General features: G+C 40.5%; 1 protein-coding gene across 4 annotated transcripts in view; it reads left to right on the forward strand.

Moving 5' to 3' along the window:
* Positions 1 to 25051, forward strand: part of POLA1 (DNA polymerase alpha 1, catalytic subunit) — a gene marked incomplete at both ends in the record, with an annotated part of 294126 nt that overhangs the window by 96207 nt on the left and 172868 nt on the right. For all 4 annotated transcript variants that reach the window (XM_079728267.1, XM_079728268.1, XM_079728270.1 and 1 more), the window contains 3 exons: positions 21993 to 22025; positions 22763 to 22855; positions 24068 to 24273. In XM_079728267.1, coding sequence (XP_079584393.1) covers positions 21993 to 22025; positions 22763 to 22855; positions 24068 to 24273 — 332 coding nt within the window. The remainder of the gene's footprint in view (positions 1 to 21992; positions 22026 to 22762; positions 22856 to 24067; positions 24274 to 25051) is intronic.

Consider the following 25051-nt stretch of genomic DNA (forward strand, 5'->3'; position numbering starts at 1 on the left):
GGTAGCCATTAGCCAGAGATCGCTATTTAAATCTAAATTTTAACTAATTATAATGAAATAAAATGAACATTTCAGTTCCTTAGTCACACCAGCTACATTTCAAATGCTCAGTAGTCGCGTATGGCTAGTGACTGTCATATCAGTATAGATAGAGGACATTTCCATCACTGCAGGAAGTACTGTTGGACAGTGCTGTTCTAGGCGACTATCAAATAATTCTGCCATTGTTTATAATTTTATCTGCAAGATTTATGTTTCTAAATACATTTAATAAGCCTGTCTATGTGATGTAAAATATGTACTTTGAGTATGCTTTTTAAAAATATACATGAACTTTTTATTTTCTTAGCATTCCTTAAGTAACAGGTCTCACAGGTAAGCAGGAATGGGAATCCAAGTAGAAACTCTGTGTAATGATAGAAGTGTCCAGTTTCTCTTCCCTTCTGTGGATATTTGGTGAAGTCAACAGAAAAATTGATTCAAGGGCTTCCCTGGTGGCGCAGTGGTTGAGAGTCCGCCTGCCGATGCAGGGGACACGGGTTTGTGCCCCGGTCCGGGAAGATCCTACATGCCGCGGAGCGGCTAGGCTCGTGAGCCATGGCCGCTGAGCCTGCGCATCCGGAGCCTGTGCTCCGCAACGGGACCGGCCACAACAATGAGAGGCCCGTGTACCACAAAAAAAAAAAAAGAAAGAAAAATTGATGCAGAAACATGATGCTGCAGTACTTAGAAAGTGCACGGCCATCTAATAAGGAAAAGTAACTGACTAACAATAATCTTAAGATGATTCACATAGTTGAGATTCCATGATGCAAAAATTTAGGTCAATTGTACTCTCATCCGATTAAATATTAATCAGAGAGCTTAGCTTGAAAAGGCATTTGACAATTGGAGAATCTCTCAAGTGTAAAGCTGATATTAAAAATTTGAGATCACATGTTAGGACCTTAAGTGTTACAAGTTAATTCAGTAAGATGTTGAGCATATCCCATTTACCTTTTCTTCTTTCTACTTATATATTCAGGTTGTGCGGAACTAAAGGAAAAATTCAGACTTAACACCCAAAGGCTATATTTTTGCCATCAATGATTCAGGCAACTTCAGGCTAAAGATGCAGTATCCTATAATGTATTCAGATTAACTAGGACAAAACACTCACAAAAACATCTTTGATCCTTGTTTGTGTAACAGTGGACTCCCAAGTGGCTGAATGTAAGGAGAAGCCTATAGGTAAATAGGCCATGCCTCCGCCATGGCACCATCACTGTGCCATGGTGGAGGACGAGATTGGATAGGTCTTATTCCAGGGCTTTGCAGAACAGAGGCATTTGGACACACTGAGTTCCAGATAGATTGAGAAAGTTGTATGAATATGAAAGAAGTGATCACCTTTTAAAAATGAGCAAAACCCCACAGAACACTGGTAGTTATTATGTTAGTGTGATTCTGTGCAATCAGATGTATGTTTAATGCCATTTTCACTTTTAAAGGCCATTGCTTTCTTGCAAAATCAGACAGTGTTAAGAGACTCAAAGGATAGCTGTGTTTTTTGAAAAAGGCCTTTCCACTAGTTGGGGTGATAAGTGTAACATTTACATAGAAAGCAAATACTCCCCTTTTTATTTCTATATTCATTTTAGATATTCTTTGCCTAAAGTAGCAGCTTGTTATGAGCATGAGTATAGAAGAGAAATTTTTATTCATAATTAAAGAACATCAGTAATAAAAACATTTCCCTAGTGTGACAAAGAACAGCCTTTGTTTAAGGGTTAGGTATGTCTAAGGAAGTGACTCTTGTTAAGAACTAAGGAATAAAATATAATTTGTCTTATCTTGTGTAAGGAAAATTGTCCTAACTTGCATGCTGCTGAGTGCCTAATTTACATTTAAAGCTGAAGTAATGAAGCCTTTATTTTTTGCCAGAAACTCCCATTTCTCTCCCAAATATATTCTCTATCAGACCAAAATAAAAAAAAAAAGGCTCATTATTTTGCATGGTAATGTGTCTTTGCTGATGCAGAAAAGCAACATAATTTAGGATGAAGGATTAATTTAAACTTTCTTATATGCTCTTTTGCAGATAATTAAAATTATTTCTAGGGATCAGAAGGTGGGTTTGCAGAGCACACCAAAAAGAATAGCTTCATCCTCTGAGTTGGAAATGGAAGGGTATATAGTCCTTTTCTCTCCAGGAGGAAGAGTTTCCTGAAAACTCATGGATTTAGAATTTAAGTTATAGAACTTTAGACCTCATGGAAACTGTAGTCACAGGGGGTCTGAAGTTGAGAGCTCTTAGGAATAAACAGTGTTTATATTCAGTTAAATAAATCTTCGAAATGTAGTACATAGGACCTTTAATTTATATTCTTATTTAGTAATAAGGGGTACTGTGTATTCATTTTCATTCATGATCCCTTGTTTAATAAATTTGCTTTGTTGGAAATAATAAGCATGCTTTGAAGCATTTCCCCTCCTTCCCCATGGCTGGTCTTCAGCCTAGCTGTCCATTGCCTTTCTGATTTTCAAACTCTGAAATGGTTGCCTCCCAGGACTCCCCACCCCCGCTCACTGCTGTCTCTTAGATGCCATCAGTGTGTAGTTTGGAGTCCCAAGTGTGTTTTGCACTCACATTCTTTATTTTTCGCTCTGCCATCGGCTCTTACGTTTCTTTCCTCTTCCCAAGCCCAGCTCCATCTTTCTCTAATTATCCCCCACAAGATTGAATCTTAGTGCAATTTGCATGTACTACTGAAACTAAATGAAATTTTGGAAGTTACCCCCAAAATACACAGAAGTAAAGTTGAGAAATGCAAGCTCAGTTTAATAAGATCAGATATGGGTAATTAGTGTAGTATCCTGCAAGTGTGTATGATTATGTGGACTCTCAAACACTCTATGTGTATATGTATGCTACAACCACATATATATAAATAACATTTAACCTAAGAAGAACTTGGAAGTGTTAAGCTACTTAAGAACTTTCAAAGCTTTCAGCAGAGTTGCATGTTTCAACAAAAGCGGTCAGTGTGTTTGCTATCAGTCAGTGGCATAATCAATCATTTATTGAATACCACTTTGGATTTGTGAAGAAATGGAGGTACTTACAGCCTTTTGGAACCTAATTGGTTCCAAAGTCTAAAAGCTTCTTGGCCATTCCAGCACGAGAGTTTCAGATCCTAGATGGTAGTCACCTGATGACTCCTGACACCAGACTGTGCCACCTATCTTCATTCCTTGGGCCCCGGGGGTGTCCCAAATGGGGTGGGAATGCCATTGACCCTCCCAGCCCTTCTCAGCTGGCAGTCATCAGACATTGGAAGAAGTAAAAACAGCTCCTTCCTGGAAGGAGGTTGAAACTTTTGTTCTGTGAGTAAGTGCATTCCTGATAAAGCCTTGGTTGTTGTATTGTTTTTAAATTTATTCCTGGGCTTTAGCCTGTGTTTTTATTTTTTAGGAAAGATTCTATGCATTGATAGTATGCTGTATTCTTTAAATTTTTTAAGAAGTAAACTGGAATGTTCTGATTTTCGTGTTGTTTAGAGTTCTTATCCCAGGGAAGAACATCCAGAAAGATAGTCTAGCAAATCTGTGATTATTTTACCCTGATTTGGTATTCCCTGTGGTGGGAACTTTATGAGTTTTTCTTATAATCATCGTTATCATAGTTAAAATTTATTGACTACTTACTCAGTAAGGGGTAGTTGGATGTTTGTACTGGTTTTGTGAGTACTTGGATGAGATATGTAAAATAGATTCAACTCTTGAGGCACTCTTGTAACAGTAAATACTAGAGCCACTGCCATTGTTCATCAGAAATCAGGAGAAAAACTTCATCGTTGGCCTGAATGAGCTGAAGTTCATAGTAAGACTGTGGTCATTATTCATTACCTCTTTTCTTTCAAATAGTGAAACTCTTGGGTTTCTGTGGACAAGGCTGCTTTTTAATGGCGTGTTCTCCAAACAGCTGTTAGGCACCCCCCTCCCCAATACCACAGATCACATCTGTTCCCACTGTTGATTAGCTCGAGGGTGGAGAAAGAAGAGAGGCTGTAGCATGTGTAATTACCAGTAATTAATTCTTGTTGAGCCTCTTCATTTCCTTCTATTCTAACTCCACCTACCCTTCTTCCTGTCTCTGTTGTAAATTCTATTTCTTGTTGGCTACTTGTGGAAAATAATCTTGATGGGTATACAGCTGTTTTCCTAAAATTTTACATTCACCTTACAGTGAAACTTTTATTTTTCTTCTGGTGGCAAAATCTCTTGATAAGGCAAGGCAAATAAGAAAATACTAAAGTAGTGAGTACATCTCTTGGGGCTAGTTTTCCTGCTTCCTTCTGTTCTGTTTCTGTTGATGCTGTTTCCAACTGTCAACAAATATTTATCGAATATATTCTTTCTTAAAGGAACTAATGCAAGGCATGAATGAAGAAGTGTGAGGAAAACAAATGTAAGATACAGTCCTGGTCCTTAACATTAATGTACAGAGTAATTAGAGACGTAAAATATGTACATGGAAAAATAACGATGTAAGTTAGCATATAATAATTGACCAAATTGTCAAGACCATGAGGTGGAGGTAATGTTCTACTATTTTTCTTTCTCTTTGGGATAAGGTAGGGCTGAAGGAAATATAAATTTGAGCATTTTAATTAATATGTTACAGTAGAAGAGATATATCACAGGCTTGCTCTTTAATAAAGAAAGTTCACAGTAATCTTCTTTACACATCTTAAAAGCCTAGAGATTTTCAAGACGTGATGCTTTTTTTGAGCCTCTTTTCAGGAGAATGGAGCTTCGAGTGGAACATTTTAAAACTGCTTGCTTTTAACATTTCAGATAAATTAAAAAATGTATTTGGTGTATCAGTCTGCAGGGCCCCAGCAGGAAAGAGATGACACTGGGATTAATAGGAGGATTTGATAAAGGGATTATTTACCAAAATGTGGACGGCGTATATAGTAAAATCACAAGGCAGTTGTGTGAACTTCAGGGCTAGTAATGGCAGGGATGTTACACTCTGAGGTGAAAAGGAGTGAGAGGAGGAACAGATGCCTAACCCCCAAAGAGAGAGTTGGGTGAGGAGGGTCTTCTGATCGCAAGTGGATGGATTCCGCCAGCCCTGATGTTGACCCCTCCAGGAGAAAGCCAGAGGCATAGCCTGTGCTCATTTCCCTCCTGATCCAAGCAGTGTTCGCCATTAGCCAAACTCCAGTGGAATTGGGACGAGGAAGCTCTTTGATGTAGTCTGTTAGGTCAGCCTTCCCTCCCACAGAGCAGGGTGGAGTGTGGAACTGGATGAACAAAGGCAAGATACCTGGTATATTTGGAGACCTTGTTAAGTTTGCCTAAATATGAGAAATCCCTCTTGGATAACGTAATCCTGTGCGCTAAATAATCTCTGACAATAGGCATATGTCAGGAATCAGTACGCTTCATGACACATCAGTCACTTCTCAAGCATGTGCACAGGGAGCCATTGATAAAGGTTAGTGATTCTCACCTGGGGGCGATTTCGGCCACTGTGAGACAGTTGACAATGTCTGGAGGCGTGTTCGTGTGTGGGCTTTGTCATTAGGATCTGGTGGAGGGTAGTCATGATGAAGCGAACACAGTGAAGTGCTTTTTCATTCCATCAGGGTAGCTGCCCAGATGATTGTTGAAGACTCTAACTGAAGCAATGACCATGACTTTTGGTGAGAAGAGATTACTGAGCTTTGAAAGAACCATTCGAGTTGCGTTCCGAGAATGAAGCTACAAGTCAGCATAGGTTGTACACATTGAACATGAGGTCGGGGGGTGGGGTGGGGAGTCAAGCCCTAAAAGATAAAGAAGAAATGAGACCACTGTGAATAACTGGGGTGTAGATGGCAAGCTCCTCAAGGGCATGGACTGCATTTTAGGTACCTTAGGAGAGGTAAGCACCATGTTTTGAGCAGTACAGACTGTCAATACCCATTTGTCAAGTGAATGAGTAACCCTTAATTGAGGGGAAATGGTTAGAAAGAAAGGCACCAGTAGGAAGGGACAGATGAAAGATTCTGGAAGGGGAGGAGGTGAGATTCTTAATGTGAAAGGAAAGATACTCTGGACTGCAAAGAAGTGAGAAAGCTAGGCCGTAGAGGCCATATTGGGTGTGCCGCTGAAGCTCATTGGATCTCAGGTTTCCAGACTTTATGTCTGTCCCTGACCTGGACCCTTGTACCTCATGGTTTCCTTTTCTTTAAGATGCAATAGGTAGGGCCAAGGATATTTAAATGATGTTGTCAGAAACCATTTGTCCCATTCCTCTTTTATCAGCACTGCCTTCCCTCCCTTTTAATGTCATGCCATGCATGGACCCTGAGCTCCTTCTCTCCTTCTCAGTTGGACCCAACTGAAGATTTAGGTAGGCCTCCAAAGAGAAGATTTTAATAGATCAGTCCATTGGTGTGGGACTTGGTGCGATTGGCTCAGTCATCCTGTTTTTATATTCCTGCACGACAACTCTTGAGATCTGTTCCTTTCATTGTCAGAAAAGGGAAAGCTGCTTGATTGGAGGTGACCACATTTGTCTTTTAAGTTCCTTAAGAGCAGTGAAACTCCTTTTATACTTCCCTCAGTGCTCAACCCATTGTAAATGCTTGTTGAATTAGTGGATTTATGGAGGGTTACTCCTAAGATGGCAAAGAGAAGTGGTGGAGTGAGATAGGCAAGGATATATTTAGGAAACCTTGACCATGAAGTGTTCCGTCTTCTGAGTGACACATGACATTAGAAGGCCTCTTGTGTTCAAGAGGGTTGACTAGAATTAAGAAATAGAGGAGGAATTCAAAATACTGGAATGGGAGCTGGAGATAACAAGAGAGCAGGAGTACTCTGTCTTTGCTGGAGGAAGAGTCATGCTTCTGTGGCCCGATAGTAGGCAGGGCCAGGTAGATCTGAAATGTCCACCAGCCAGCCTCATCAGCATCATTAAAAGAATGTCTACCATCCAACTTAATAGCAAATCTTGCAGATTTTTAAAAAATCAGCTTTCGGCTTCCCTGGTGGCACAGTGGTTAAGAATCCGCCTGCCAGTGCAGGGGATACGGGTTCGAGCCCTAGTCTGGGAAGACCCCACATGCTGCGGAGCACCTAAGCCCGTGTGCCACAACTACTGAGCCTGTGCTCTAGAGCCCGCAAGCCACAACTACTGAAGCCCACACGCCTAGAGCCCGTGTGCTGCAGCAAGAGAAGCCACCGCAATGAGAAGCCCGTGCTCCGCAACGAAGAGTAGGTCCCGCTCACCGCAACTAGAGAAAGCCCTCGCGCAGCAACAAAGACCCAACACAGCCAAAAATAATAAATTAATTAATTAATTTAAAAAAAGAAGTTAATGATGGGTAAGATTCCTTACAGACAGCCAGTGAACTAACCAACCTTTGAAATTTCCTAATCAAAACCATACACTGTCTCTGTAATTATAATCATAGTGGTCATGGATTTGTTAAGACTCATTTGTTTTTTCTTGCTTCACCTATGACTGATGGTTGACACTCATTTTTAGGTTGCTTAGTAAAGGGTTTACAAGTGGCATTGGAGCCAGCAAAATGAGTCACTCCTCTCTGGCAGTATCTTGGGTAAATCGAGCACAGCCACGGGTATGAAATATACCAGGCAACTGTTTACTATAGTTTTAACACTGATTCACCATAAGCATAAAATCTGTCCAAGTTTGGAAGGGAGGCTAATCTTTTTGGGGCTGTGACCCATTTGAGAATTGGGTGACAGCTGTGGATTCTTTATCCAGAAAAGTGTTCACATATACACCAATACAGAATTTTATAGACCATGAAGGAGGTTCACAGACTGAGCCATAGCTCATAGAGGAAGTTTGTGCAGTTGAAAATGCATCTTCAAAATTACATTGTTAGGGACTTCCCCGGTGGCTCAGTGGTTAAGAACCCGCCTGCCAATGCAGGGGACACAGGTTCGAGCCCTGGTCCGGGAAGATCCCACATGCCGTGGAGCATCTAAGCCCATGCGCCACAACTACTGAGCCTGCCCTCTAGAGACTGCAAGCCACAACTACTGAGCCTGTGCTCTAGAGCCCATGAGCCACAACTACTGAGCCCACATGCTACAAACTACTGAAGCCCGCATGCCTAGAGCCCTTGCTCCGCCACAAGAGAAGCCACTGCACTGAGAAGCCCACGCACCACAACGAAGAGTAGCCCCTGCTCGCCGCAACTAGAGAAAGCCCGCGCACGGCAACGAAGACCCAACGCAGCCAAAAATAATAAATAAATTAATTAATTAAAAAATTTAAATTATGTTGTTATATTTGGGGTGGGTTAAAACATCTGTTTTTGAAATATAAATTATAGAAAGTAATGTGGCAAAATATTGGCAGATGGGGATATTGCAGAAAAGAGATTTTTCCCCCCTGTGGTTATTTGTTGAGATCATAGCAGAATCTTAAGGGGTAGGGAATTGTGAGGGGGTTTGTTTGTTTATCAAACAAAAAAAACCTGAGGATCATTGGCTGTTTTTGCCCTGTCTTTTTGTTGAGGCAGAGGAACGTGGAAGGTAAGTACCTCATCCCTTGCAGAGCTTGTGCCTCTTAACATGGAGAGCGGCCTGTAGACAGACCCACAGAGAGGGGAGCTGGCGATGGACAAGGAAGGGAGGATGGAAGCAGGTGGGCGTGGCGCACTGGATGGAAGGAGAGAAATTTCTTACGCATTTGCCCAGGTTGAACGCAATGCCCTTTTTTTTCTTCCTGTTTTAGTTCGTCTTGACATCTCCATCGAATAGACACATCAAGAAAGGTTTTCCTCTTTGCCAGAAGTTCTTAGAAAGACTTTACTAGTCTTTAATTTCATCTCCTTTGGGGTTAAGGAGAGCTGTTCTTTCCAAACTTCTTGTCGAGGGTTCTTGTATTCCTAATGCTTTATCTCAAGCTAGCTTGTTTTCGATAAATCCCTAAAGCAGGAGGTATTTTGTTCAGCTATCTAAGCACGAAAAGCAAGTATGTAATGCTGTAGTACCAGCGTTGTGGTTTTTTTCTCCTGCACGATATATTAACTAAGCAGAAAATTTAAAAGAACAAAGACAATAAAAGTAATGTTTGTTAGTGGTAGTTTGAGATATTTCAGGAGAGAGGAGATGTGAAGAAAAGCAATGCCATATTTAGAAAGCTCCCTCCAACCCAACAGTATCTATTGAAGTAAACTTGATGACAGACTTTTTTCCTCTTCATGAATCATTGTATTCCTATAAAAGCGAAAATTCCTCTTCATCTAAACAAATGGCTTCCACATCTGTTTTCTTAGTTTCTCAAAAGGGTGTCTTTGGCTTGCATTTTTTTTTTAAAGTGTTTATCTGTTTAAAACAGAATATCGTCAAAAGCAGTTTATACATCAAAATCCAAGTTGGTCTTCAGCTTCTAAGAATTAGTTAGGAATGATCTGGTGGTGATGGTGGTTGTATAGGGAAAAAAGAACACACATTTTGTATTCTGCATAGGTAAGTTCTCCCTAACCATCCTCTTTAAATTTTATTGATTTATATTTAATTTTACATGCTCTTTTGGTTTTGGAGGCTGATTGAGTAGGTAACTTTGTTACTGGTGGCACATCCCAATATTTTAATGCTCTGGATTCAGAGTTCTGAACATAAGTATTTGCCAAATTAGTAGCAGGACAGTTAATCAGTTAGTCCCATCGACTAAGAACTGATCTGTAGTTAGATTTTTTTATTGTTGTTGTCCTCTAGTCAGCTTTCTCCCACCAAGTCACTAAGAGAAACACGCTCAGAACTGGTTTATAAAAGGCTGCTGCTGTATGCCCTTTTCTAAAGTGCTTGTTCAGTTCTCAATCTTGGGTGAGTCTGCGCACCCTCAAGGGTTTTGGTTTTGTCTTTTAAAATCTGTTATTCTCTTCTTATGTGACAGGCCACCATGCCCTTGAGACCATCCTGCCATTTAAAAATAAAGAATGTGAAGCAGCTGAAGTGCTGGCTCGTTTGCAGCTGACAGCAATCTGATCTACTGCTTGGATTCTTTTATCTGGGGACCGACATGCCAGTGGTTTGTGCCTCATCCTAACCATGCCATCTGCAGTCACAAGGTTTAAGAGGGTGGGAGGAGAGGAGGTTGTCTCCAGGGGAAAGAAAGGTTTTTGTTTTTGTTTTTTTGTATGTAAAGGTCAGGGAGAAAGGCTGTAGCTTGGCACATGGGGTCCTACAGCAGGTCGCAGGCTCCTGGCTTCTTCCCACCCAGTGGAATTTCGAGGGCCCTGATGAGGCACTCTTCTTTCAGGAGGTTCCGCAGGCTCCTCCCAGCCCCGAGCTACAGCTGTCTGTTCTGTCAAAACAGTGGCTAGCTTTGAGGTCACAGGTCCATGAGAACGCTGAGATATTTGATGTTATCAAATCAGTGACAAAGGCAATTGAATTAATCACTTATGACTTAGTTTCTCTCAAAGGGTGTGGAGAATATTATTTGGAAACAGGGGAACCCTTCCCCCATCACTCCTTTTCTTTTCTTGGCTGACTATGAACCGGAACTGCTAACAAATGGCGTCAATCTTGACATAAGGGAGGAGCCCTCCCCGCTCCCAGGTGCAGAAGAGAGGCAGGAAAAGGATGGTTATGTTGGAGCAATGGGAGGCTCTTTCCTTGTGAAGTGAATTGATTGATGTTCCGTCTTCCTGTTGAGCCCATCGCCGCCTCAAGGAGGGGAGCCTCCGCAGAGGTGTTTGCTTGCTGTTTCTTGAGCCGCGGCTGGTAGCTGCTTTGGTTGCTCATGAAAAGGCAAGGTGCTCCCCCCTTGACCTTGTTCAGAGGCTTAATACAATTATTTGTGTTAGGCGCAAGCCACCTGTTGGGATCGTTCTCGTTAAAGGTCAGCGTGTGGTGCCTCGCTGTCTGACTGTGGCAGCCTGCGTCAGATTTGCCAGTGGCCACTGGTTTGTGTGACACCTGCCAGTTGTGACAGAAAGAACGGAGATTTGATAGATGGGAGGGAAAGGAAGGTGCTGGAGGAGGAATGAGGGATCAGGAGACCCACGGAGCACCATTACTGTGGTTGGGGTGCCAGCTTGCCTCGCCTCCGTTTTCTCCTGCTTCCCCCTCATGAACTGTGCCGTCTGTTCTGATGGGCTCTGTTATTGTCTGCCCACTGCCATTGCTTTGATTTATTCATATATTGCATCTCTGTTGAGCGTTGCATTCCTTGCATCTGAAACTCGCCACGTCCCCTCTATTGAGCATCCTTGCTTCCACCTGCCTCCCTGTGGCCTCCACTGAGTTGTCCCCAGGCATAGCATATTCATCAGCTACAAAACGCTCTGCCTCTGCTCCCCTTCCCGGATTCCCTATCTCAGTGAGTAGCTGCCTCCCCAGTTGTTAAGCCAGGAATGTGGGTATCATCCCTGACTCCTGTCTCTTCCTCGTGCCCCCAATCCAGCCAGTTGCCCAGTTTTGTAGATTCCACTCCCTAAATACCCGTGACTCTCTCTCTCTCTCCAGTGTAATGACTATTGTTATTCAAGCCTCATTCCTTCTTCCTGGATGCTGCCCCTGCCCCCACTCCTCCACAGGTATTCTCCACAAGTTATATAGCCAGAGAGACCTCTTTAAACTATCAGTCTGATTCTGTCCCTCCTTAAAAGTCCTTACTGTGGCTTATGAGGCCCTTCACGGTTGGGCCTCTTTCCTGCCCTCTCCCAACTCTCCCAAGCATTCTAGCCTCAGCCATACTTTTCATTTTCTTCTTGTTGCAAAAAACAAACAAACAAAAACTTAAAAAAATTTTTTTGAAAGCTTAATTTTCTTCAGTCACCATTGAGTTTCCCCTCTGTCCTTTGGATCTTCACACTGTTCCCCTGTCCCCCTTATCCTGTTATTCCCTGTAGCTCACCTTCCCCTTATTGACAATCTGCTTTCATGAATTTTCTCTAACTCCCACCCCAAAGGCCCCTATTATGTAATGCGTATAGTATTTTTTTCAGTTGCCTATTTGGTTCTCTCCACTAGATATTACATGCTCTAGAGGGAAGGGATCATGTCTGAATCACTCACCTTTGTGTTCCTTTTACCTAGCACATAAGAACAGCTCAGGAAATACTTGTTGATGAGTGAATGATAACTTCTTTTTTGAGGTTCTAGGCAAAAAGAAAATAACAGGGCTTCCTAGAATTCATATCAGATTCTTGAGCCTTGGCCAGATTAGAGAGTAGAAATGCAAATGAAGTTCAGAAGTAAAGGGGATGTTTTTTTTCATAGCAGTGATGAGCCACATCTTTTATAGCTTATATGTTGATATTTTGTCCTCTCCATATTCTGCATCTCCATCCTAAATGACTTTTCTCAACTTGGTATTTATCTTTCTTTCAAAATTTTCTGAGTTCTTCCCAAAGAAAGCATAGAGGATGATGGGACAGGAGAAAAAGTGTTTGATAAACGGGAACACATTATTTGATTGATCCTTAAATGTAGAGAGACATTCTGGAGGCATGCCTGAGTATGTGTGCAATGCATGTATCTCTGGACAGGTGGACACAATCACATTTCCCCAGAACGGGACCATCTTTCTGAAAGATTTTTCTTTGTAGTGGGAGCCCTCCATATTTTAATCATAGCTAGCTCCTAGAATCTGTTTTCTGAACTTCTAATAAAAAGAGGGTGGGCACGGGACACCATTTTCTAAGCAATAGAGTTGCTGTGGGAGGGCATGTAGAAAGTATGGTCATTATAGAACAGAATTCAGTGTTAAGCCTTGGGACTGAGCAATGGAGTCGTCCCATCCCTCTGTCCCCCCCAGGTATTGAGCTTAAAAAGCTCTCCCTCCTCTTGAGGCAGAGAATAATGAAGGACAGCCCCATGACTATCTTGTCACACACCAATCTTGAGCTTTCTGGAAATCAACAATGCTTCCATCAAAATGATGACAGCAGCGCCTTGGTCACTCTGCAGCTTGAGGTTTTCCTCTGGACCACCAGCTAGGTCCTCTTCCACGGCTGAGCTTCAGGCCAGGTGCTTAGTAATGATGAGTGGCATCCTGTGAAATCTGATATTTGTGGGGGCCGGGAGCTCAGAGTTTGCTAGTCACATTTTCTCGTGGCCTCAGTTATAAAGAAAATGTTGCAGATTCTGGAAAATGCTAATGTCCTTTTTAGCCATAAGTATTATCTTGATTGCAGTGCTTCAGAATTGCCCAACTTCATTATCTGAGCGTAGCCAGCCTGACGCCTTCTTCTCAAATAGACAATTATGATCAATTAAGCACTTTCAGGCCTTATAGAATACTTAATTTTATTAGTCAATTATTTGTGCTTTGAAAGAGTTAATGGTAGCTACCCAAGCCATTATTAGAAATTAGAATGTCCCAAAATAGAAAGGCTATTTCCTTTGTGTATGGCACTGCAGTGGAAAATGCCAAGCATAGTTTTTACTGAGTTAAAGGGTGAGGGAGGGCGGGGTGGGGGAGAAAGTTACATGTAAATCATTTAGCCATTAACCTAATGGGTGGATTTATAAATCCTATTACTATAAGCCCTTTTCATTTCCACTGAGGCTTGGTGCATGCTTGATCCCACTAATGTAAAATTCATTCCGTCTAAGTGATTACTGGAGTAAGACACTTTGAGTCAATTTTCATCAGGTTGTGCGAAACTTGCCTGAGTGCCGATGTTCACTACAGGGCGGACGTAGTTTGGCCGTGTCTTCATTAGCCCCCCAGATGAGTTATGTGAGGAGTCAATCAGGGAACCAAATCTTGGTGCCTTTTGACATGTCTGTGTTTTTCTGTGAGGGAAATACATTGAAGGGGCCGAAAATACCCAGCTCCAAAGCAAGAGGCAAGACCTTTGGGTGGGGTTTTTCTAGTCTCATGGACATTACGTGAATTCCAGGAAATTGGAAAGCTCTATTTTTATGGCTAATTGGAACATCTTCAGTGATACTTATACTTAAATGAATCGAAATTTCAAAATTGATGAAACACATGGACCCTTTTCCTAGAAGAATGCATATAGGCACACATTCAAATTTCTCCTTACAGTTTTGGGATTTTCAGATTTTTTGACCTTAGGTTAATATCTCCTGCTCTAGTTTCAATCTTGTTGTCTGAGGGATTTTTTTTCTCCCCCTGAGAATTTAATATTTAAGAATGTAGGCTCGTACTTGAACTCTTGTGTCTGTGAGTAGATTTGGCTCAAGTTTGCTTTAAAGCCAGCTCTACAAGCTCTCCAGGCTCCTGTGTCAGGTATAATCCCACGTATGGCAATAATGCACATATATGCAAGTGAAACATATAAGACGTGAGTTTCTAGACTGGAAGTTGGAGTGGAGGAGGAATAGAGTATAAGAATGTTGTGAAAGGAAGGTTTCTTTGAAGGTGAAAACAGTTTTTTAAAAGTCAGAATGTAAAGTGGATTTTTAAAAATCCACAAGATGAGTAAATATTTTGGGGCAAGAAATTAGAAGACAAGGGAGAAGTTCAGTTTTCATTTCACATATTCAGCACCGTAGTTTGTGGTTTTTTAAGTTTTTAGATCAAAATTAGGGCCCTGTCAGATTTTAGGGCAGTAATTGAAAGATACTCATAAATATCATTAAATGTGTCTGTTGGGTAGGGGAAACCTTTCAGAAAGCTTTGTTTAGTCAACGTGTTTTATATTCCTTACACATGAGCTATCAGAAGGTTATGTTGTAAATTAAGGATTTAAAACAAAATCAGTTTATCTGGAAACGAGTTGTATGGGAGACGTACACTGTTTCAGTCAAGTTTATAATTAACGGGCCTTTATCACTGGGGTAGAAAATCATTTCTCTTGAGTGAATATTTGTTTATTTAACATGCATTGTATTTGAAGGTGGGATTAAAACTGATTTACTTATTCATTTCTTGCATGGAAAGAGCTAGCATTTAAATGTGTGCTGTGTGTGGGTTTAATAGCTGCTTTCTATATAACCAGCTTTAGGGTCCTGTTGTTGTGGAGATGCATTTATCAATCCATGGCTTTGCTTCTTTTCTTCTTCTCACGCTGGACCACTTGGGTTTGCCTCCTTTTACTAGAGCCTAAGAAATAAATATGCATTGAATTACTGCTACATGCCAGGCATTGAGTTAGGTTTAATGGCAAAGACATGATCTCTGCTTATAATTTGCTTACAGTTTCTTTTTATTTTTTAAATAAATTGATTGATTGATTGATTGATTTTTGGCTGTGTTGGGTCTTCGTTTCTGTGCGAGGGCTTTCTCTAGTTGCGGCAAGCGGGGGCCACTCTTCATCACGGTGCGCGGGCCTCCCACTGTCGCGGCCTCTCTCGTTGCGGAGCACAGGCTCCAGCCGCGCAGGCTCAGTAGTTGTGGCTCATGGGCCCAGTTGCTCCGCGGCATGTGGGATCTTCCCAGACCAGGGCTCGAACCCGTGTCCCCTGCATTGGCAGGCAGATTCTCAACCACTGCGCCACCAGGGAAGCCCCTGCTTATAGTTTCTTAATCTTACCTTTTCTAATAGAGTTGTATGCTGTGGTTTACACAGAATAATTTGGGGGCTACATTGGACTAACATTCTCATTAGTATCATTGGATTGGGGAGGCCAGAGAGGCTTTTCTGGTGGTGTGAAGTTCCTTGTAAAATAAAGGAACTTCATGTTTTAGTTGGAGGGGCCATTTATTATGTTTGGAGCTGGTGAAGGTTTGGAGGAGACGGTTGGGATTTAGAATGAATGCTTGTGGAACAGACAATTGAATATGGGCCTGGAGAGAGAAAATGTTGAGTTATCAGTATAATGTCACTGATTCTCAGCCAGGGGCAGTTATGCTCCTCAGGAATCATTTGGCAATATCTGGAGAAAATTTTGGTCAAAACTGAAGAGTGTATGTGTGTGTCTGTGCACACATATGCATGTGCATGCATACTACTGGCATCTAGTGGGTAGAGGCCAGGGCCAGCCTCCCATGACAAAGAATTATCCAGCCTAAATGTCAGTAGTGCTGAGGATGAGAAACATTGGCGTGTGTGTGTGTGTGTGTGTGTGTGTGTGTGTGTGTACAGATGTTCATGTATTCTCCTGGGGCAGGGGAGCAGGGGGATCTCAGGACAAGGTGTCAGATGTTTTATATACTGTAAATGTGCCCACCCACTTAAATGAAGTGCATAAAGTTATATGCAGACAACTCGTGAGAGCTTATGTATTTCTAGTTATTTTACGACCACGTGGCCTTCAAAAGCACCCTAGAATATGGCAATGCAGTCTTATAATGATAGTTATCTTTGTTGGATATATTAGTGCCTCCTTTTCATAACACTAAAGAAATGAATGTGCTACAAAGTCAAAGCAGCCAGATATAAGGAAGAGATATTGCTACTTGTCAAACTTGGATTCTAGATTTTTAGATCTGGGAGGAATCCCAACCTCTTAATTTTATAAATGAGAATGCTAAGACCTAGAGGGGGAAACCAACTTGTTCGCAAATCACTTACCTAGTAATTGGCAGTTTTAAACCAGTACTCAGATTTCAGACCCCTGACTTTTTAATTTTTTGAACTTATATTTGTATAACGTTTTATCTTTGTACAGCATGTTTTCAGCATACAGTTCTTTTTATTACCACCTAGCTCTGGGGACTAGGTGGTAGTATTAACGCAGTTTTAAAGAAGGTAAAGCTAAGGTTTAAAGGCAGTAGAGAGCCCAGTGTCATGGGAATGGTGGAGACAGAAAGTAGGGTGCTTATTAAATCCATAGCCCTTGCTCCCTGAGCATCTTAGAGAGAAGACACACATCTAAGAATAACAGAATAGGAAAATAGGAAAAAGGCAATCTAATATAATGAAGATGAAATAAAAGATGTTTGCCAAGCAGGAGAACTGAGTATCACCGAGTCCTGCTTGGAAACTGCTGAAACCGGGAATAGGGAAAGCTTAGATAATGGTTGGATTACCAAATATCATAATATTTATATTTCTTCTACTTTTCGCTTCCCCATCCTTCAAAACCATTCATTTTGCTACCCCTATTATGCTAATGTATTACAAAAAGTTTCCAGTTTATTTCTAATTTTATGTCATCAGTAACAGAAGAATCCTAAAGCCATTTGAGATTTCACTTGTCATTCTGTTCGTGCGTTATTTGTTTCAAATTTGACCTTAACCCAGAATTTGCTTATCTTAGAAGATTCCCATTTTGTTTAGTTTCTGCATCAGATATCAAAGTGGGTTTCTTCTTAGTAGATATTACTATAATAGACGTATGCTTTTGGAGTAAGAGCTTGAAATTTTATATTTTTTTTAACTGTGGGAAGTTGGTGTTTTCTCTCTCATTTAATATTAATAAGTACCGTTTGGGACTTCCCTGGTGGCGCAGTGGTTAAGAATTCGCCTGCCAATGCAGGGGACACGGGTTCCATCCCTGGTCGGGGAAGATCCCACATGCCACGGAGCAACTAAGCCCGTGCACCACAACTACTGAGCCTGTGCTCTAGAGCCCGCGAGCCACACAACTACTGAGCCCACGTGCCACAGCTATTGAAGCCTGTGCGCCTAGAGCCCGTGCTCTGCGACAAGGGAAGACACCACAATGAGAAGCCTGCGCACCGCAACAAAGAGTAGCCCCCGCTCGCTGCAACTAGAGAAAGCCTGCGCACAGCAACGAAGACCCAACAGAGCCAAAAAAAAAAAAAAAGGCACTGTTTTAGTCTGTAATACCATCTAAAATCATTTTATAACCTTTGAGTGTATGCATGGCAAGACACTAGTATTCTGTTCTAACAAAAAATAAAGACCCTGGCCTTGTTAGGAGAACCTGTAACCACACACCTCAGTCGTAGTTGGTGTTAGGTGGCTGCTGTTGTTTATCCTGGCGCGACAAACACGCTTTGTGCTTAGTAAACCGCATCATGGGTGTGTTCCTGAACACATTTTCTTTAGGAAGCAATTTTTTGAAATACACTTCACATTTCCTTTTTAGTCCCCACCATCCTTCCCCAGTCTTCAGAGGCTCAGACTGGGGCTAAAACACCTTTTCGTGTTATTTTAATGACTGCTCTCCCCACCCCCAGCCCCACTCCTTTCCTGTTTCCCCCTCCTCTTTTCCCCCAACGGCACTGCTCTGCAAAGCCTGCAATGATTGATATGATGGCAGTGCTGTCATTCTTCTTAACCAAAAAAAAAGTCATTTTTGTTCTAGTTATTTTAATAGCGTCCCATTAAAGATGTATTGCTGACTGAAATGCCGGCATGAAGGGCTCTCGCTGAGCTGAGCCCAGGAATTAAGAAGTCAGGAAATCGGCTGCTGCATTGCAAGAGCCTTGTGTGACACCGAATCTCCTGATTGGGGAGATCATTACTGCTATTATGACTCGACTTGCGTAGGAATTTTAAATTCCATCTGAATGTCAGTAATAACCCTCTTAGCAAATTATCCTGAATAAAATCACGAAGGCATTTTATATAATAGGTGTTGAATTACTGGATAGATTTGCTAATTAAATACTCTTTGTTCTGCTGCAGTTGACATTACAGGGTAAGATCTTGAACAATTATTCTCAACAGCTGTACTTTGTTAAGGGAAAAATTAACCACAAAGTTTATTTTTTTACACTTGAAGTTGGCAGATTTTTGAAATGTGCTTGAAAAAATTCCATCATCCAATTGGTAATGAGTAGATAAATATGCAGGTGTTGCTGTGAAATCAGATAACTGCAGACTGCCTTATTAATGAATTTAGCAAGCCTTTATAGCCCTGTGTTCTAGCTGCTGGCACTTAGAAAGTGATTTTCTGTCAGAATGGGTAGCTTTAATATTAAGCTTGTCACTTTGAAGTGAACTTACGAACGGTTATCTTGTAATCACTGTACCTTGTGTCCAGTAGACCTTTCAGGATACCTGTGGGTTTTTTTTTTTAATGCATTTCCTTAATGGGGAAAATATCTGTAATGTATAAGTTTTTGATTGTTGGCTTCCAGAACATTCATGTGGTATGGGCCTTTTAACAAGGCAGTGAGACACAATGAAAAAAAATGAGACATAAGGTCCAGCTTCCAGATCAAGCTGTTGATTAGCTCTGTTACTTTGGGCAAAATCGTAGAGCCTAGTTTTCCTCATCTGTAAAATGGGGTTTATAATAGCGCCTACTCATCAGGATTATTCATTCAGCATTCTACAAATATTCATTAATAGTTACCATGTACCAGGGCCTCTGCTAGATAATAAGAGTTTGGTAACCCACAGGAAAAATGGTGGTTAAAAGTATTGTCAGAAGTTGGTACAACCTCTTTGGAGACCTGTTTGGCTATATTCATCAAAAATGTAAAAACACACAACCTTTGATCCAATAAGCCGTCTTGTAGGAGTTTATCTCATTACTGGCAGATTGGCAAATTACATGTATATAAGGATTATTTATTAAAGTGTGTTTATGAAGGTAAGGATTAGGAACCACCTACGTTCATTAATAGAGCACTAGTTAAATCATGCTTGAGTCATACAATGGAATACTATGTAGTCGTTAAAAAAAGAATAAGGCAGCTCTTTGTGTGTGGGTATGGAATAATCTCTAAAATAAAGTATTAGGTGAAAAAAGCAGTTGCGGTATGTATAGTCTTTATAGTTTGCTTAGTTTTCTATCATTTTTTGCAAAGCATCCACTGAGAGGTTTCTGCCACCAAAGGGGAACTCATTTTAGTAGCAGCCCTCAGATTGTTTGTGGAAATGGTTGTGAGTTGGTGGAAGGACAGCATGAGGGTGGGTGGTGGATCTGAAAGGTGAACGTTGCCACTTCATGTTGGAGGTGCACTCAGGGATGACATAGTAGGTTTGGTTCACAGTGCAAAAGGAGAGCAGAAGAAATCCGTTAGTGCATATATGGAATTGGAGTCAAAGGTTGACAGATTGCTCCTGAGGTGGTGTACTTAGCAGGGAGTGCTTACCTGGTGCGGTTGCCGTTGTGATGAGGAAAGCCAAGCCTAGCAAGGTGGAAGGGGCACAGGGTGAAGAGAACTCATGATCAGTAGTTTTGTCCTCACTGTGATTAACTTGACTTGGGTTGATCACATTATTGCCCTTTTCCCGAAGGAATTGTCAGGTATTCTCCCACAGTGCATTTCCCTGTAATTTATATGTTAAGAAATGAAGATGAAGTGGAAGAGAGTGAATGTGTTTTATGAGTTAACTGGATTTTAGTGTCTAGTAGAAGAGTGACTGGGATTACTACGAGACCTATCAGTCAACTAGCCAACAGATTTTCGAGTGCCTGTTAGATGTGAAGCGCAAACATGTGCTCTGACCTCCAGGAGCTTGTGGTCTAGTTGGGTAGGAGACAAACTGTCAGCTAAAAACTGTTTCCAGGGACTTCCCTGGCAGTCCAGTGGTTGGGACTCCGCCTTCCAGTGCAGGGGTGCAAGTTCAATCCCTGGTTGGGGAGCTAAGATCCCACATGCCTTGCGGCCAAAAGGCCAGAACATAAAACAGAAGCAATATTGTAACAAATTCAATAAAGACTTAAAAAAAATGGTCCACATCAAAACAAAAAAATCTTAAAAGAAAGATTGGGATTACCATGATTATCTTAGTCCAGTGGTCCTTAACCCTGCCTACAACATAAGAATAATCTTGAGAGCTGTTTAAAAAAAAATTGCTGGGGCCAGCTCTTGGCATTTTTTTAAAAGATCCCCGGGTGATTCCACTGTACAGCCACTATGGAAACCATTGGTTAGCCTGATCAGTATTCACCACCCCCAGGGCAGGGGAAGGTCTTCCTTTCCCAAGAACATATGACACTGAACTCATGCACAACATTAGGAGACAGTACTACAGAGGAGGCAGGCAATGGAAATGGAACGTAAGGGGTAGATATAAAAGATACTCAAAGGCCAGGATTTACAGGGATCTGTAATATAAAGGACAAGAAGGACAGAAACAACACCATGACGTTTGAGCTTAGTTGACAAGAAAGGCTTGGAGGTAGGAAAAAGAAATATAAATGAAGTAAATCTTCTATCTGGGTCATTGGAAGAGTGACTTCTGGTTTAGATTGATGCCTTGAAAGATGGATGCTTGTCTAGAAACAATAGCATGCAGTGACTCAGGCCCCACGCTCTGGAGTCAGAGTGCCTGGGTTCGTATCTTTGCTCTGTCACTTACTAGGAGAAATTAGTTCTCTTCTCTTTGCTTTTTGCATCTAACAAATAACGGTATTAATAGTGGCTGTCTTGGGGCCCTTAGAGAATGAAATGAAGAAATGCACGAGATGCTCATAGCAGAGCATCTTTCCCATATATTTTACACATACACACATATAATGAGTGCTGAGGATGTTGTATTACTCTTTTGAAGAGGCCTTCATTTGTAAAATATGTTTTACTTCTGATCTAGTCCAAGATAATTTATGTCTGTTTTTATTTACAGCTACATTATAACCTGTATGCCTCTAGTCTTACAGCCGCATAGGCCTGGGGACAGACCTATCTACAGATACTATCTACTATATATGTTTGTCTTTATTTACTGAATGTTTATTGAGCCCCACCTTTGCACTGGGCACTGTACTAGCTCCAGGGATGTATAGTAAAGATCTACATATATTTTTTTAACTTTTTAAATTAAGATCCTGAATACCGTAAGAATTGCTGGATTTGAAATGCTTGGTCAAGCTTTTTTTTAGCCATGTAGTTCCATTTAAATATTAATAGCAAGAAGAGTTTGCCTTTATGCCATATTGTAACAGGATATTTTATTCATATTTATTAAAGATAGATCTTTATGTAGATCTGCTTACATAGATCTTACATAGATCTTTACAGCAAATCTGCTCACGTATCTCTGCCTGAGAGTCAGTGTAGAGGCAAACTGATTTTTAGATTACGTTGATGATGTTGTTTTGAGGGTCGTAGTTAGAAAACCATCAAGAGCTTTAAAAATATATGGGAATGACAAATCATTGGGTTACCTATCTCTGTCAGCATATATTGAGGTTTTTGTAATTATATAATGCATTAATCTTGACTTTTTTATTTCATTTAGATTTTGATGCATACGAAAGAGATGGTACAGAAGGTAATGCTGAGCATTTTTATCATACAGCGATTCTTAGATATCATACCTGGTGACGTTTTTGTATTCAAGGAAAATTGTAACCCAGAGTGGAAATGGCTTCTTAGGATGCCTAGTTTATGTTCATAATCCCTCCTAATGGATTATAGCCTTTTTCTTTTACTAACACTGATATGATCTAGCCACTGCTTGAAGCCTGTATGTGAGTGTTTCTAGCAAATTAGTAACAGTGCTAATTAGAGCTTACTTCCAGGCCTTTATACTGTACGTGCTCTAGTGTTGTTTGTTATGATTGATTTTTTTGACACTTCATATTCTACTAAATACTGTTTGAAACTGTTAAGAATTTAATATGGATTTGTGCCCCTGAATTGAAAAAACCCATTTTGTTTCTGCTTCATAAATTGCCATGACCACTGAGCATGTGGGACAGTGGGTAAATATAGACCCCCCTTTCCTAGTCTCTTATCTTTTTGAAACTAGATACTTCCCCTGCTACTCCACTCTCTGTTATAAGAAAATTAGGGAGATTTTCTTAATGTGGCAGTGCTTGCCTTTCTGGTTTATTGGGGCTTAGTCTTTGACTGTGCAGTGACAATATGGGTAAGAAGAAACGTAAACTCTTGAAAAATCATCCGGAACCTGTAGTTTCTATAGTATGGAAAATCTTGAGTTTCACTGGGTGCGTGATGGTCACAGTGTTTTTGTTGTTAACTTTTATGATACTTGCTTTTCATTAGATGAATCTTGAAGTTATTTATGGAGATACAGATTCAATTATGATCAACACCAATAGCACCAATCTGGAAGAAGTGTTTAAGTTGGGAAACAAGGTGAGATAATTTTATAAAATTATCTGTTTTAACCTGCTTTTGTTTCTAACATGGAACTTCATAAATTCCAGTTTCTGTACATCTGTGTCCTTCTGAAAATAATAATAAACTTAGTGCCTTCGATTCTTCATGCTCTGTTATATTTCTTAACCTCTACTCCAGTTGTTTGTTTTGAGGGCAAAATTCAAAGGAAATTGGTTTTTCCTTAAGTGATGGAAATGTTATACCTTTGAAAACAGTCTAAGTTTAGTAAGTTTAAGATGTGACCACATTAGTACCTATCACATTGTCATTCATAAGGAGAATTATGTCTCTAGTAGTGTTGAGATGCATTTTATACAGTGATAGATATGGATAAGTTCCTACCAACATATATACATATATCTATAATTTTTACAGGAGTACTTAAAATATATTTGAAAAGTCAAAGGGACATTTAAAAGTAATCATTTGTAGCCTCCTCATTGCAGTTCACAATTAGCAAGTGCTTTTTGAGCACTTGCTACGTTAAGATATTGTCCCAATAAACTAAAACTAAGGTACCATCTTACAAGCTAACAGCTTCCTGCCTTTCCCCCCTAAAATGCTTGAAATTTGAACTGTAGTCTTTACTTAAGAGCAAGCTTGGCATATTGTACTCATTGGACCTTGAAATGTGCATTTTCCCTAGAGGTGATGGTCTGTGCCATGACCCTATCAGTAAAGAGCAGGTGGCTGTTTCATTTATTTGTTCAGCAGGTAGTTATTTGCTTAAAGTCAGGGTGCTATGGGAGGTACAGGGAGATCTTAGACATTATTTTAATAGTCATAGTTTTACTGGCCATGTATCTAGTTGTTGGACTATCTAATCTCTAATTTAGTAGTTTGAAGGTAAGTACTTATGCATTTCGTTTTTAGATTCGAAACAGAGTATTTCATAATCTTCATAAATTTCCTGGGGCTGACACTGCCAATTTTGTCCTTTGGTTGAGTGGGATGATACAGTTATATTATTGTCTCTTTATCTTTTTATCTGTTTTTGTCCCTGTGCTTTTTCAGAGTTCTTGCATCATACCAAACATAATATTGTGTTCTATATAACCTGAATAAATGCCTTCTAGTCTTATGTGACTTCTAGTTTTGTTTAGATGAACTCTTGGGAATTTGCAGCATGTTCATCTTCTCCCTATTACATGTTTGAGAAGCTAGCATTAATGGTTGAAATTTTCACAGGTGAAAAGTGAAGTAAATAAGTTGTATAAACTACTTGAAATAGACATTGATGGTATTTTCAAGTCCTTGCTACTGCTGAAGAAAAAGAAGTACGCTGCTCTGGTTGTTGAGCCAACATCGGATGGGAATTACGTCACCAAACAGGAGGTGAAAGGATTAGATATAGTTAGAAGAGATTGGTGTGATCTTGCTAAAGACACTGGAAAGTGAGTTCAGTTTTCATTTTTGCTTTTGTTGTTTGTTTTTAAAAAAATTGAAGCATTAGCGGTGTGGAGAACACTTTTGATTCTGCCAAGCACAAGGACACTTCTTTTTTGTTATTGTTATCATTGCATATTAACAGTTCTTACTGATTTGGAGTGGAATTTTACAGATGGGTTAAAACTTAGAAAAAGCCAAACTTGCTCAGTAAGAAATGCTTGCTATAAGATGCATCTTACGAGTTTTAACTCATGGTGAGGGTAAGCCTTCACATTTTAGATGCTTACAGAGTTGGGTTCATCGATGTTGGCTTGTTTTTGTTTTGTTTTGCTTTACTGTTTCTTTTAGAATGTGTGTGTTGTGCTCCTGAACGTTCCCAGCGCCTCCTTAGGGCCATAACTGTTAAGGTGTCCCCGTGTTGTGGCTTAAAATGTTCTGGGATTCAAAGTGGGCCATGTAGTGAGAGTTTGTTCCCGCCCATATCATTTGTGTGTAAAGATTCTTACTAATCTCAGGTGAATTTAAGAGCTAGTTCTCAAATACTGTATGTACCTCAGAAATAATAAATGTCATGACTGACCCCTTAGTTTTATATCTGGGACTGAAGGTTGTGATAATAAGACCTATTTGTTTGTTTTTAGGGTCACATTAATTTATAAAGCACCCATTTTAAAAAAGACGAATCCTTAGGTAGTTTATGTACCATCTTTCCAGATAATTCCTGTTTTTGTGAACCTGAACAGTTGTGAAAATAGAAGGACTTTTTTCTTTAAAGTGAAATTT

This window comes from Hyperoodon ampullatus (genome assembly GCF_949752795.1).
Source record: "Hyperoodon ampullatus genome assembly, chromosome: X".
NCBI classification, from domain to species: Eukaryota; Metazoa; Chordata; class Mammalia; order Artiodactyla; family Ziphiidae; genus Hyperoodon; species Hyperoodon ampullatus.